We start from the raw sequence: 15000 nt of genomic DNA on the forward strand, positions 1-15000 counted from the left end.
CAACCCTCACCTTACTGGCCGCATCTCTGTACATGGCTCGCACAGCTCTCACTAGCCATTCTTCTATCCCAAGTTTCCTCATTGACCACCAGATAAGGGATCGGGGGACCCTGTCAAAGGCTTTCTCCATGTCAACGAAAGCCAGGTACAGAGGTTTATCCTTGGCTAGGTATTTCTCTTGCAACTGTCTCACTAGAAATAAGGCATCAGTAGTGCTTTTACCTGGCACGAACCCAAACTGCATCTCATCTAAATTGATTCGCTCCCTAATTAGTTGGGCTATGACCCTCTCTGTAACTTTCATAACCTGATCTAACAGCTTGATGCCTCTGTAATTATTTGTATGTATGTATGTATGCATATATCCTTTGAATTCTGATGTTTTATCTGATTATAAAGAAGTTAGCACTTACCTACCTTTTCTTCTTTTCAGAAAGGAAACGGGTATCATTTGGATTTATTTATTGTTGCAATTTGTATAGCTATTTGTTCATTACTTGGATTGCCTTGGTATGTGGCAGCTACTGTGTCAGCTTTGGCACACATCATGAGTCTGAAACGAGAATCAGAATGTACAGCTCCAGGTGAAAGACCAGCATTCCTTGGTGTGAGGTAAACTTATTTGGCAATAATTCCCTATATTGTTTTATTTGATAAATATAGATGCTCACTTGGGCTTAATATTTGAGATTACAAATGAAACAAGAAGTATTGTGACATTTCAGTCCAACAGTTGAAATTAGAGAGAACGTACAGTTATAAAACAGTTTCTTTCAACATAAATATAAGTAAACATTCCATTTCCATTCTGTGAGAGGCTTTGTCTCAGGCTTTAAATTTATCTTCTTTAAGACATAAACATTTATTCCATTGTTTGAAGTTTTATATTACTATTTGTTGATGCCATTTCACAATACATGTTGAACCTCTTTAATTCATTATTTTCTTGTTCGGCAACTCCTATAGTCCAGCACGTTTTGAATCTGCCACCATCAGTTTGTGAATTTGCCACTAGGGCAGTACTGTTAGGCTCCAGACTTATTTATATTTACCCTGGAACATCAGCTGAGTGCTTGGACACAGTCCTGTTAATTTCACGTATAATGTTACATAGAAGGTTCTTTCAGTGGTATCTTAAGAATCAGCTTCTATAGTTCAGAATTTTCTGTCATCTGTCACTGGCCAGTTCCCAAGGTTACCAGATATCTGTTGACAATCAGTAGTTTCCTTGAATTCTACTCAACATTTTTTTATAAACAAATATATAGTTTGCAGACTTAATACACTGCTGCTTTAATGACCTTTGATCTGATTGAACTTGCCTGCACTTATAAAGCTACTCAATACTCACAGCCAACATGTCCTAAGTTTCAGAATCCATTTTGTAAAACTTTTCTTCTTTGAAATTGGGTCCCTTTTGAAATATCACTTTACACATTCTACTAACCTGTTGGAAAGTTGAATGACTGAATTGAGGAAGAGGTCAGTGAGTTATAAAATCAACAGCAGTGTATCCATTGTGTTTAAGTCACTGAACTCTCAAATGACTGTCTGTATGTCCAACGAACAGAAAATAGATACTATTCAGTAGAACATTACTTGTCGTCACTATAAATTGTAGTTGCAGTAGCACTGTAAAATATTATTATTTTGTTTGCTTTCAATGTTGAGTTCAGTGTTTTTCCCACTGTAAAATTGTCTGCGTTAGACTGGTATCTTATCCAGGAGAGATTTTCTTTCATTTACCTAACACTATGGAAACTGAAGATAAACACCACTCATTTGACTGGTAATCTGCAATAATTGAAAGTGAATATTATATCTATTTAATATCTTTTTATTGTATATGGAACTAGCTGTGACTAAAATGTTGGGGTGTTTAATGTCAGTAAATATTTTTTATGGGTTTAAATGACATTAGCTTTCATTCTGCATTTAATTCTTCAAGAGCAATAAAAATAAGTGCCTGTAATTCATTCATCATCATCATCATCATCATCATCATCATCGTTTAACGTCCGCTTTCCATGCTACCATGGGTTAAATAATATAATTCATTAAATAAATATATCAAATGAAATTGAGCTAATATTGGTTTCGAATTTTGGCACAAGGTCAGCAAGTTCACGAGGAGGGTCTGAGTTGATTATATCGACCCCAGTGCTTCAGTGGTACTTATTTTATCGACCTCAAAAGGATGAAAGGCAAAATCGACCTTGGTGACATTTGAACTCTGGATGCCGAGGTGGACAAAATACTGCTAAACATTTTGCCCAGTGTGCTAACGATTCTACCAGCTCACAGCCTTAAGTTGAGCTGATATGAAATCCTCTGTGTGGTTGCTTAATTAGTTAGAAACAACAGCCAAATTGCTCTCTAACCACACTCTAACTTAATAATGTAAAAGCACACATTAAATAATGTAATTTAAAATATTTCTAAATAGGCGACGTGGCAATAGTTACTATGTCTTTGGCGAAAATTTGTTTGATCAAGGCTGATTTAGAACTGTTGGAAAGACATTGGATGAGAGTGGCCAAGTGGAAGATGGTATGGCATACCTACATAGTTGTGCCCCACACACTCTGTATCAGAATTTAATAATTTTTTTTTTTTCTAATTGTTAAAAGCACCCATATGCATACAGACACACGTCACGTATTTTTTGTCAAAATTTCAGGTTTCGTTTTGTAGCTATGTAATATGTGTCAGTATGTATGAGTGTGCGGTTACCAATTACTTTATTTCATTTTATTCCTACGCCACTTGAAAGGTATTTTGTAGAAAATTTCACTTAAAGATACTAATTTTTTTTCCTGAAAGTTAACGGGAGAAAAAATCGACTCGTGTGAATTATTCGTAGCTTACTCCTACTCAAACTTCGAAAAAATTTTCACATTGAATTTCCATATAAACGTAATCTACACCATCTGAAAGGCATTTGTTGAAAATTTCATTCAAATATCCATTTTCCTGAAAGGAAACAAAGTTGAGATGGGGCAATGCTTATCGAAGTATACTTATACTACAATTTGTTGTTGGCACTCCGTCGCTTACGACGTCGAGGGTTCCAGTTGATCCGATCAACAGAACAGCCTGCTCGTGAGCTTAACGTGCAAGTGGCTGAGCACTCCACAGACACGTGTACCCTTAATGTAGTTCTCTGGGATATTCAGCGTGACACAGTGTAACAAGGCTGACCCTTTGAAATACAGGTACTATACTACAATAGCAAATGCTATTAATACAAAGGAGTCACAACTCCTTTATAAGGGGAGAACACTCTAAATTTCATACGCTTTTTCTTTCGTAAATTTCCATTCAATGATTATTATGATTTTTCCTACATAGTTGCACTTAGTCACAATAACAGCAATTATTACACATTTCCACTTGACCGTCTCTGAATTTATGCTAATTTATTGGTAGTATGCTCGAATGACTTCACATGACTTTCCCAGTAATAGAATCATTCATCAGATGTTTCATAATTTTTACAAATTCAATACGTGCCAAATACTCTTTCTTCCGTTTGTAACTAAATATATATCAAATTATGCTAAGCTTATATTATTTTTGCTATGAATTCTCTAATTTAGAGTGATTTTTAGTTCTTATCCTCCCTATAAACCTGTCTACATAATGTGTGTATACGTGCGCGCGCACACATACATACACAATGTATGCCTATGCAGAAACATGCACACACGCGTGCACTTGCACTAATCTTCTGCACACTTTTTATGTAGCAAATTCCATTCACAAGATAATTGGTCAACCAAGGCTATAGTGGAAGACACTTGTTCAAAGTACTGCAGGCTGGGATCAAACTCAGATCATTGTTATCGTGTAGCAAACATCCAAACCATTCCCCATGACTATTAAGTCGGAAGTCAGTTTCTTTTATTTCTAGCTTCAAATCTTGCTGTAGATGTGCGACAGTCAGACGGTAGACTGGTACTAGATGCTTTATGGATGCAGTGAGGATAAATGATTAAGAAGCTTGCTTTGCAACTAAGTAGTTTCCGGTTCAGTCTTACTATATGACACCTTAGACAAGTGTCTTCTACTATAGCTGCAGGCTGACTAAAGCCTGCGAGTGAATTTGGTAGATGAACACTGTGTGGAAACCCATTGTATATGTGTGTGTGTGTGTATGTACATGCGTGCACATGCACTAGTGTGTTTTTGTGTTCGCCCACCACCACTGCTCAACAACCGGTGTTGGTTTGCTTATGTCCTCATAACTTAGCACTTCAGCAAAAGAAACCAATATAATAAGTACCAGATTTTAAAAAATTGAGCACTGTGGGGTTGATCTGTCCAGCTAAAAGAACCTTCTTGCTCAAATCAATGATCAAAGACAATCCACACATAACCATGCCATCTTATTTTTGGACAGTTTATTTTCAGTTTTTTTTTTTTTTAAGACAGAAGAGTGTGATTGGAATGAAATTTTGTTTGTTAGCTCATGAGAATATGTGTTTAATGTATTGGTTAAGTGTAGGTTAACATACTTTATGTAGTGCACCAAAAGTAACTTTTAGTCAATTGAAATTATACTCATAATGAAGGGGAAAATCACTGGCATTAAGAATATTTTTTAAGAGAGGTAAGACAGAACTTTGAAAGTGAAATTCATTAAAGATTTAATGGTCTTTGATATGTATGATGACAACCCTGGGCATGATTTGGTCTTACCAAGCCTTCTTATTGAAGTTAAATCCAACATATATTTTTTAAATGATCATAGAATGACTTTGAGAGGGTGTAGACTTTTGGTGGTGATAAGGTCATTGACTGATTAGGCAATTTAAAAGACTTCAAACTTTTACTTTGAAACCAGACTATACAACACACAAATGTTAATTTCTTTCACTCAGCTACATCACACACACACACACACACACACACACACTGATGAAACTTTGCTCTTAGCTCTTTTTTTTTCTTTGTTTTCTTTCTTAACAGAGAACAACGTGTGACTGCATTGATGGTTGGTCTTCTGAGTGGTCTCTCTGTCCTGTTTACTTCTGTACTCAGTGTGAGTATTTTCCACTTAATCTAATTTCATTAGGTTCAGAATAAATATGATTATCAGTTTGTGAATTTTAATTATTGTAATTGCTAATATTCTGAGTCTGCACTGAAAATTTATATGATTTAAAAAAAAATTTTCGCAGGTAATTCCAATGGCAGTTCTTTATGGAGTCTTCCTGTACATGGGAGTGGCAGCCTTGAAAGGAATGCAGGTAAGGTACATCAGTATTTATGTGTGTTGGCTAGATGTTTCATTGCTAAAAATCTATAAACTTATTTCACTACTTAAAAGATCAAAAGGATAAAAGAAGCAAATCTCTTTTTAAACTCTGTTGCATTCATATTTTTAATTTAATACATTGTATTTGTAATAGCATGAAATATCAGTATGTTGTATATACACAAGCACATTCGCGCAAATACATTATACATGCATGTTCACATACACGTGTTGTAGTGAAAGACAGAAATAATGGAAAGAGAGAGAGAGCAGTGGGATAGAGAGAGAGAGTGGGAAAAGTTTTAATTTATTGTGTATTGCTTTAACCTGTGCATTTTTCTTGAGCTACGATTTTGTAATTTTAATTTGAATACAACAAATATTCTAGATTTTAGCCTACAGAAGGCTGATTCAGCAATAATAATTATATGAAACCATTTCTTTTTTAAGACAGTATGTGATATAAGAAATATTGCTGCCATTTCTAACAGGTCATTTTGACATGTAAAAGCATAGATGGAGAAGCTTTTCAGTATCAGGAATTAATTCCAAGTGCTTCAGAACCTATTGAGATGCATCCGTCCTGTGAGAAAAGATGATGCTTTAATGTTTACAAATTTTACAAATTGGTGTATAACTTATAATATTAAATTATTGTTTTAGTGTTAGGGCTTAAGCCATTTTTTTTTACTGTATTTATTTTTAGATATTTTGTTAGTGGGTAGTTTCAAATTTCAATGCAAACAAAATTTTGTCTATAGATGAGGGTTTCTAGACCCTAATGAAGAAGTTGATAAATTATTCTTGTTTCTGACATGTGCATGTATGTGTGTGCTTCAGGAATACATAAGAATTTATATCCAATTGCTTTCTGAAAGTTTAAATACAGTTAATTAAAATGAAAAACAATTTAAATATAAGCAAACAGGCAGTCACATGCTATTCCTAATACTACATCCAATAAAATCCAATATTGCTCAAGACAAAGAGGGAACATCTAAACTTCTACAAAGTGCTATGCCCTGCTAGAATTAAGAGCCGAATTTTCCTTAAATAGCACTTCACATACACTGCTAAATATTCTTGGGAAAATCTGGGATATTATAGCTGCAAAATATCTGTGTAAGAAATGAAGTTACCTCTGTGAAAAAATACCTCTTTGCTGAGGTCAGCTTTGCCTTGCATCCTTCCAAGGTGATAAGAATAAAGTACCAGTCAAGTACTAGTTACTTGACTGGTACTTAATTTGATCAACTAACTCCACCTCCAAATTTCAAGCCTTGTCTCTATGATAGGATTGTCATTATTTTAAGTACCAGTTGTTATTGGTGATTAGTTTAACTCAAGCGTTCTAGTTGTGACCATCATGTCTTTTCATAGAATATCTAACATTTTACCGGGCAATATGTGCTTTCCTTTTCTTAAGGCAATAGGATGTAATTTGAGGGATATTTGGCTGCTATTTCTCTGAGTCTGAATGATGACATAGAAGGTCCCTTGCTGGCTCAGAAGTTCCAGTAAATACATAGGTTGAGTACTTCTTGTGCTCACATAGAAAATATTGTCATACAAAAATAATTTAGATTTTGAACTTGATTTTTGTCTTTCATCAATAAAGTTTTTACCAGTAATAGTCACATAGTTTTGTGGTTAAGAAGCTTGCTGTGTATCCACACAGTTTTGGATGCAGTTTTACTGTGTGGAACACAGAGCAAGTGCCTTCTAATACAGCCCCAGGAGAAACAACGTCTTGTGAATTTGGTGGACAGAAACTGTATGGAAGCTCACCAGTGTGTGTGTGTCTTTGTTTTTATGTTCTCTCATATCATTTGACTGCTGCTCTTGGTTTGTTTATGCACCCCATAACTTAGCAGTTCAGCATAAGAGAACAACAAATTACACTAGCAGACTTAAAATATGAACTACAATCCACTGATGTCTTTCATAGCCCACTTTGTTTTCTCCCCACATGTCATCTAGGAGGAGAATTTTCTTCAGAGACTATTGTTGTAGCTGTAGGTCTTCTCATGTCCAAACATACTTGAACATATAAAATATGACTTTACATGAATATTAAAAAAAAAAAAGATTAATTGCTGTTTCTAATTAGATTTATTTTATTTTTATTTTTCAGTATGTGGATCGGTTTTTGTTGCTGTTCATGCCAACCAAGTACCAACCTGATCATATATATCTACGCCATGTGCCTACCAAAACAGTTCATTTGTTTACTCTTTGTCAAACTCTGTGCTTAGTTGTATTGTGGGTGATCAAGACAATCAAATCAGTTTCCATTGTTTTTCCTATCATGGTAAATTTGTTTTTTTAATAATTCAATTGAAATTTGCTTTTAAATTCTTTGTTTCTTAATACATATTTTACATTAACTTTTCTATACTAGCATAAAATGAAGATTAATTGGTTTTTATAGCAAAACAACCAAACAGTAACAGAAGAGGAACTTGTATTATATCATTCATACGAATTGAGCAAGCAGAGTAATGTGCTTTGCTTGTGGACACAACTGGGGAAAATCAGGGTAATGTACCAAACCCAAGAACACTATTAAAGCAAATAAGGGACTCAAATAGGGCAAACAGAATAATGTGTCTACCTTAGGAATGCAGCCAGGACAGATGGAATAGTGTAACTTGATTTAAGATATAACAAGAGCAAGCAATCATGTGTCTTCCTTGTTTTTTACAAGAGGAACAAGTATGGCAATGTGCCTTTCTTGAAGTCCCACCATTCTAATAGCATGATTATAGCAGTAGCAGTAATGACTATGTGGAGACAAAAGTGCGTATGTATATACACTCACAAACACACACATGTAATGCATATTTGTATATATTTACAATGACTTCTGTAAAGTTTCCTCCTTGCAAAATTTCACTTAAAAAGCATGGGTTACCTTGAGGCTAGAGTAGAAGACACTTACCCAAGGTTTCATGCAATGGGATTGAACACAAAATTATGTGATAGCACAGCAAACTTCTTAACTACAGACATGCTAACATCTCGCTCTCTCTGTAAGCATATATATATATATGAGAAATCTGATAGCACTTCATCTCCATGTATGATTGCTTATACAAATGTATGTGTGAATGACAAGCAGCAACTGTTAAAAAGGCATATGTATTTACATTTACACAGGCATCTATACATACATCATCATCATCATCGTCATTTAACGTCCACTTTCCATGCTGGCATAGGTTGGATGGTTTGACTGAGGGCTGGCTCCAATTTTATCTGCCAAAGTTTCTACAGCTGGATGCCCTTCCTAATGCTAACCACTCCGAGATTGTAGTGGGTGCTTTCTATGTGCCGTCGGCATGAGGGCCAGTCAGGCAGTACTAGCATCAAGCACACTTAAATAGCGCCTCTTACATGTCACTGGAACCAGACCAGTCAGTTGGCACTGGCAATGACCGGACTCAAATGGTACTTTTTATGTGCTACCAGCACAGGAGCCAGTCAGGCTGCACAGGCATTGACCATGCTCAAATGGTGCTTTTTACATGCCAATTAGGTAGTACTGTCATCGGCCAACACAATGACTTCATTTGACTCAACAGGTCTTTGCAAGTGTAGTTTATTGCCCAATGATTGAAGGGTACTCTTAAATCGGCCAGTTATGTTGCACTGGCATAGGCCACAGTTACGGTCTCACTTGGCTTGCCAGGTCTTCTCAAGCACAGCATATCTCCAAAGGTCTCAGTCACTTGTCATTGTGCTTCACCACCTCATCCCATGTCTTCCTGGGTCTACCTCTTCCACAGGTTCCCTCTACTGCTTGGGTGTGACACTTTTTCACACAGCTGTCCTCATCCATACATAACACATGACCATACCAGTGCAGTCGTCTGTCTTGCACACCACATCTGATGCTTCTTATGTGCAACTTTTCTCTCAGGGCACTTACACTCTGTCGTGTATGCACACTGACATTACACATCCAGCAGAGCATACTAGCTTCAGCCAAAGGTCACGTGACAGTAAATCAAAACTATTTAATTCCAAGATTTATTAATGTTTAGCAACTGAATAAATTTAATAAAAGCAACTAAATATGAAACATCATGAAAATTGCTCAAACTGAAGTCCTTCTTGAGCGACACATTTTTCCATTTGAGTCAATTACAGAACTACAGATAGTATTTATGCAGTTTTAATTTACTGTCGGGTGACTTTTGGCCAAACCTGTATGTATATATATATATATATATATATACACACACACACACACACACAACCTGTGTGTGTGTATATATATATATATATATATATACACACACACACACACACACAATCCTGTATATATATATATATATATATATATATATACACACACACACGCACACACACAATTTAAAACTTTTTTGCTAACCATTTTGTTTTTCTTGTTTGTATTTAAAAGGTGTTAGCAACATGTTTTGTTCGCAAAGCTCTGGATTATGTATTCACCCAAAGAGAACTAAAATGGTTGGATGACATTATGCCAGATGCATCAACCCGAGAAAAAGAAGACCGGGAAATTATGAATAGTGAAGAAGCTGAAGAAGTAAGTTTCTATTTTAATTAGGAAAAGATATTTGATTTTTATTCTTCAGCTACAAAATTAAATTGCAAGGTTATTTCAGCAATGAGGATGATGATGATGATGATCATCATCATCATTGTTTAACGTCCACATTCCATGCTGGCATGGTTTAAACAGTTTGCCGGAAGACTGGCAATCCAGGAGGCTGCACCAGGCTCCAATCTGATATGGCTAGGTTTCCACAGCTGGATGCCCTTCCTAATGTCAACCACTCTGAGAGTGTAGTGGGTGCTTTTTACATGCCACCAGCACAAGGGCCAGTCAGGAGGCACAGGCATCAACCATGCTCAAATGGTACTTTTTATGTGCCACCAGCATGGGTGCCAATCAGGTAGCACTGGCATCAGCCATGACTATGATTTCACTTGACTCAACAGGTCGTCTTAAGTACAGCATATTGCCCGACAGTTAAATATTTATCAAAAAATAGAATTGGTATTCACAGCAAGTTCTATTGCCTCAGTGAACTTGACATATCTCAATGAAAAATTGTTCGAAATAACATAACTCAGCAAAAGATAGATTGATATATAAAACTGCTTTGAAATTTAATGTGTAAAAGGGTCAACAATAATCTTTTGTTTTTTTCACATTCAGTTTTTGACATCAGAGTCATTAATATGAATTGATTTATCCTTTAAAGCTATGTGTCTTCTTTAACCCTTTAGTATTCAGATTAATATGTCAAATTTAATGCTTATTTACTCAAATTCTTTTAAAGACATCATGCATTATCTCATTGCTTTGGAATTTCAATGATGTGATTGTTTATTTCACAACCATCGGAGCCTTAAGCACTCATCAAGAAGGCACGTTTGTGAGATGGTTGTGAGATATAAACAGTTTTAAATAGGAACCAGAAAGAGAAGTATGAACTTGCAATGCACGTGTGCTCACTGAATTCATAAAACAAGAGAAAAAATAAAAATGCAATGTGCATATCAAAGTAAAATGGAGGCAGAGAATAAAACAAGTTATATGATGGTCTGAATGCTATGTCTGATACCACTGTCATGCAGCTTTGCTGCCATTTTCTTGTTTATTAGAATGACATTGTCAACCAGATGAGAGGCTGGATCTAGCCAGTTTGATCATAAAACAGATAGAATATTTAGGCTGGATATGGCCAGTTTAAAAGCTAAAGGATTAATATTCTATTCTAAGCAGTGTTATTTCTTACTGTTATTGTTTAACCCCAGGTTAACACTGGTCGAACAAATCCTTATTTGCTTTTATCTTCTATTACATTTTTATGAACAACAGTGTCATTAGTTACATGTTTGCAATTACCAATTTGCTAGTTTGCTACATTTCTGGCAATGAACATTTGTTACTCACTGCAGAACAAACGTCACAAGAAACTTAGCTTGAAGATCACTTTTTTGTTTGTTTGCTTTTCATGTTCAATGCTTCACACATGCATACACCATAACATTAGGGACATACTTATATATGTGTGTGTATGTGTGTGCATGTATACATATATGAACAACAAGGACAAATACAAGTATATCGAATACCATACAAAATAAATTGTTCATTTAATTAAAATTATCTCTGCCGCCAGGGAATGTGTCATAATTACCAAATAGCAATTAAAACCAGCACCATATGAGAAGGGGAGGTAATTTAAAGAATCAAGAATTCTTCAAAGTTTATATACCTTTGAGAAAAAGGACAAGTTTAATGTCTGAAGATAAGAGGACAGCTGTGGTCACATATTACTACCTCAAAAAGTGTCATCTGCACAACAATTGTCCATCCTTATCTCCAGTAGCCAGGGAACTTTGGCATATACAAAAAGAGTGATTTCATCATCATAATCATCTTTTAACGTCTGTTTTCCACGCTGGCATGGATTGGATGGTTTGACTGAGGTCTGGAGAGCCAGTGGCTGCACCAGGCTCCAATCTGATCTGGCAAGGTTTCCACAGCTGGATGCCCTTCCTAATGCCAACCACTCCAAGAGTGTAGTGGGTGATTTTTACATGCCGCCAGCAGAGTAGCCAGTCAGGCAGGCCTGGCATCGATGACATTTGGATAGTGCTTTTGACGTGCCACCGGCATGGAGCCAGTCAGTGGGTACTGGCATTGGCCATGTTCAGATGGTGCTTTTTACATGCCACCAGCATGGCAGCCAATCAAGAGGCACTGGCCACAGCTCTGATATTGGTTTTATTTGACTCAGTGGGTCTTCTCAGACATATCATATCACCCGACACATTAGGGGTACTCTTAACTGGGCCAGACATGCATGGCTGCAATCTCACTTTAGTTGCCGGGCCTTCTCAATCACAGAATATCTCCAAAGATCTCGGTCTCCTGTCATTAACTCTGTGAGGCCCAATGTTCAAAGGTCATGCTTCACCACCTCATCCCATGTCTTCCTGGGTCTATCTCTTCCACAGGTTCCACAGTTAGGGAGTGGTACTTCCTCACACAGCTGTCCTCATCCATATGTAACACATGATCATATCAGCACAGTTGTCTCTCTTGCACACCACATTTGATACTTCTTATGCCCAACTTTCCTATCAGGGTGCTTACACTCTGTCATGTATACACACTGACATTACACATCCAGTGGATCATACTAGCTTCATTCCTTTCAAGCCTATGGATGTCCTCAACAGTCATGGCCCATGTTACACTGCCGTGTAGCATAGCAGTTCACACACATACATCATACAGTCTACCTTTCATCCTGAGTGAGAGGCCCTTAGTTGCCAGCAGAGGTAGAAGCTCCCTGAAGTTTTCCCAGGCTATTCTTATTCTAGCCGCTACATTCTCAGAACAACCACCCACTTTAAACAAAACGACCAAAGAGAAATAACCCAGAGTAGCTAGCAGCATATATTTGAACAATGTATGTATTTACCAAATTCTTCTCAGATGTTAATCAACCAAAGGGTGCACACAAGGTATTGTATGGTGGGATCAAACTTGGAATTAAGTGGTTGTAGAGTGAATTTCTTAACCATACAGCTATTCCTGACCAAAGGCGTTCAAGCTGTTCTAGCCCATTATATCTAGGACCTTATTATCCAATGTGTTCTTGTTTTAAAATTTGCCCGATTTCATTGGAATAGATTGTTAATTCTGGGACACTCTGTATATACATATATATATATAAGTGCAGGATTCATGCAGTGAGAATAAACTTTATAACCTGCTTGTAAAGTGAACTTCTGAACTACAATAATACTGTGAAATCGTTAACCAAAATTCTATTTACAGGGTGTACAGTTGCTGAGCCGTGATGAAAATGAAAAATTGATGGAAGTTCGAATTCAACATGAAAAGCCCTCTGAAAAGTTTGCCAGCCATTTGTCTAGCAATGATTTAGACAGGGTGAATATCTCTGAGGAAGTAAATAAAACAGCTATTTGGCTGCAAGTACGAAATGAGAAGGAAAATGCACCCTTAAATTCAGAATCTTCAAGGCAAGTATTAATGTTATATGGTAAACCAGTTAATATATATAGTTAATATATACAGTTAATATATATAGTGTGTAAAGTGGCAAGCTGGCAGAATCATTAGCATGCTGGGTAAGATGCTTAGTGGCATTTTGTCCATCTTTGTGTTCTGAGTTCAAATTCTGATGAAGTGACTTTGCCGTTCATCCTTTCAGGCTCTATAAAATAGGTACCAGTGGAGTATTAAGGTCAATTTAATTGACTCTGTCCCTCCTCCTCAAAACTGCTGGCTTTGTACCAAAATTTGAAACCAATATAATGATGACACACACACATTATATTGGTTTCCAAATTTTGGCGCAAAGCCAGCAGTTTTGAGGGAGGGGCAAAGTCAATTAAATTGACCTTAATACTCCACTGGTACCTATTTTATAGAGCCTGAAAGGATGGATGGCTGGATTCTGGATTTATTCATTCTGGACTGTTTTATTCTGAACTCTACACTCTCCGGCTGCACCTCTCCTACCCAAGGATTACACTGGACCTATCTACTGATTATGTATGTATGTAACAGATGCACACTATAAGGTATTATGTGAAGTTAAGTTATATGCTCAAATTCTAACTACATCTATTGTTTTATTTAGTTTGAGGAAGAAATTTAGTGTTCCCAGTATTTTTAAGTTTCTCTAAAACTGTTGGATAGTGAGCAGGGTGAAGTTATCATTTCATTAAGGGTATGATGTTTAGTCTAATTTTCAATATTGAAATGATATAATTTTGTTTACTTCCCCTACATAGTAAGCTGGAAGTACATATGTAGCTCAAAAAATAATAACAATAATCATCATATCATGATGTTATGTAAAATGAGATGCTAACCTGAAAAAGAAACAAACAAATATAATTCCATGACAAGCACAAGGTGCTTGCCATGAGAGTCACCAAGAATTCTTCATGAGTTGATAGGGCAAAAAAGGTAAGGTAACTTTTAGTATTATTTGGTAGCTTTTGGTACTAAACTCTCAGCAAAAACATATACCAGTAATATACTGATTCTAATTGCTATAAATTTCCTCTTTCAAAATGAACTTCTAGCATGTCTTGTCATCATCATCATCATCATCATCATTTAATGTCTTTGTTCCATGCTGGCATGAATTGGACAGTTTTGAGAGGATTCTATGGGTTCAAAGGACTACATTGTGTTCCAGTATCTGCTTTGGCATGATTTCTAATGACTGGATGCCCTTCCTAATGCCAACCTCTTTACTGTGTGTACTGGGTCATTCTTTTGTGCCATTGGCCCTATTGAGGTCACCATGCAGCTCATGAGATTACAAAATCCCTGGTGGTAATGGTGGGGGCAGTATTTATGCAATGAGATGTGGGTATTGAATGTGGGAGGATGGAAGGAGAAAAGAAGAAAGCAAGTTCTTGTGGAGGAGCTACATGGTTATTCACCTTTAAGTAAGGGAGTGAGATTGATCAGTAGAAGCTGCAAGTCCAGGTATCTTCCTAAGATATGAGAAAAGTAGAATTTGTTGAGACAATGGGACTAGAAGTGTAGGGTAGGGGGAACTTGGTAACAGCTTTAAAGATTGGGTAGGATTGAAAGGTGCATGTTAAGCATGATGACCATTGCTGCATGAGTTATGGAAGGTACAGTGGTGTAGGAGGGAGTTGGGGAGAGTGGAAAGACAGACATCATC

At 36.5% G+C, this 15000-nt stretch overlaps 1 protein-coding gene across 1 annotated transcript in view; it reads left to right on the top strand.

The window, feature by feature from the left end:
* LOC106879538 (electroneutral sodium bicarbonate exchanger 1) overlaps positions 1 to 15000 on the top strand; it is a 161385-nt gene that overhangs the window by 145375 nt on the left and 1010 nt on the right. Inside the window, exons 14-19 of the mRNA XM_052967632.1 lie at positions 434 to 612; positions 4972 to 5044; positions 5184 to 5252; positions 7395 to 7571; positions 9687 to 9830; positions 13107 to 13312. Of these exons, the coding sequence (XP_052823592.1) occupies positions 434 to 612; positions 4972 to 5044; positions 5184 to 5252; positions 7395 to 7571; positions 9687 to 9830; positions 13107 to 13312 (848 nt within the window). The remainder of the gene's footprint in view (positions 1 to 433; positions 613 to 4971; positions 5045 to 5183; positions 5253 to 7394; positions 7572 to 9686; positions 9831 to 13106; positions 13313 to 15000) is intronic.

This window comes from Octopus bimaculoides, chromosome 4 (genome assembly GCF_001194135.2).
Source record: "Octopus bimaculoides isolate UCB-OBI-ISO-001 chromosome 4, ASM119413v2, whole genome shotgun sequence".
Classification (NCBI taxonomy): Eukaryota; Metazoa; Mollusca; class Cephalopoda; order Octopoda; family Octopodidae; genus Octopus; species Octopus bimaculoides.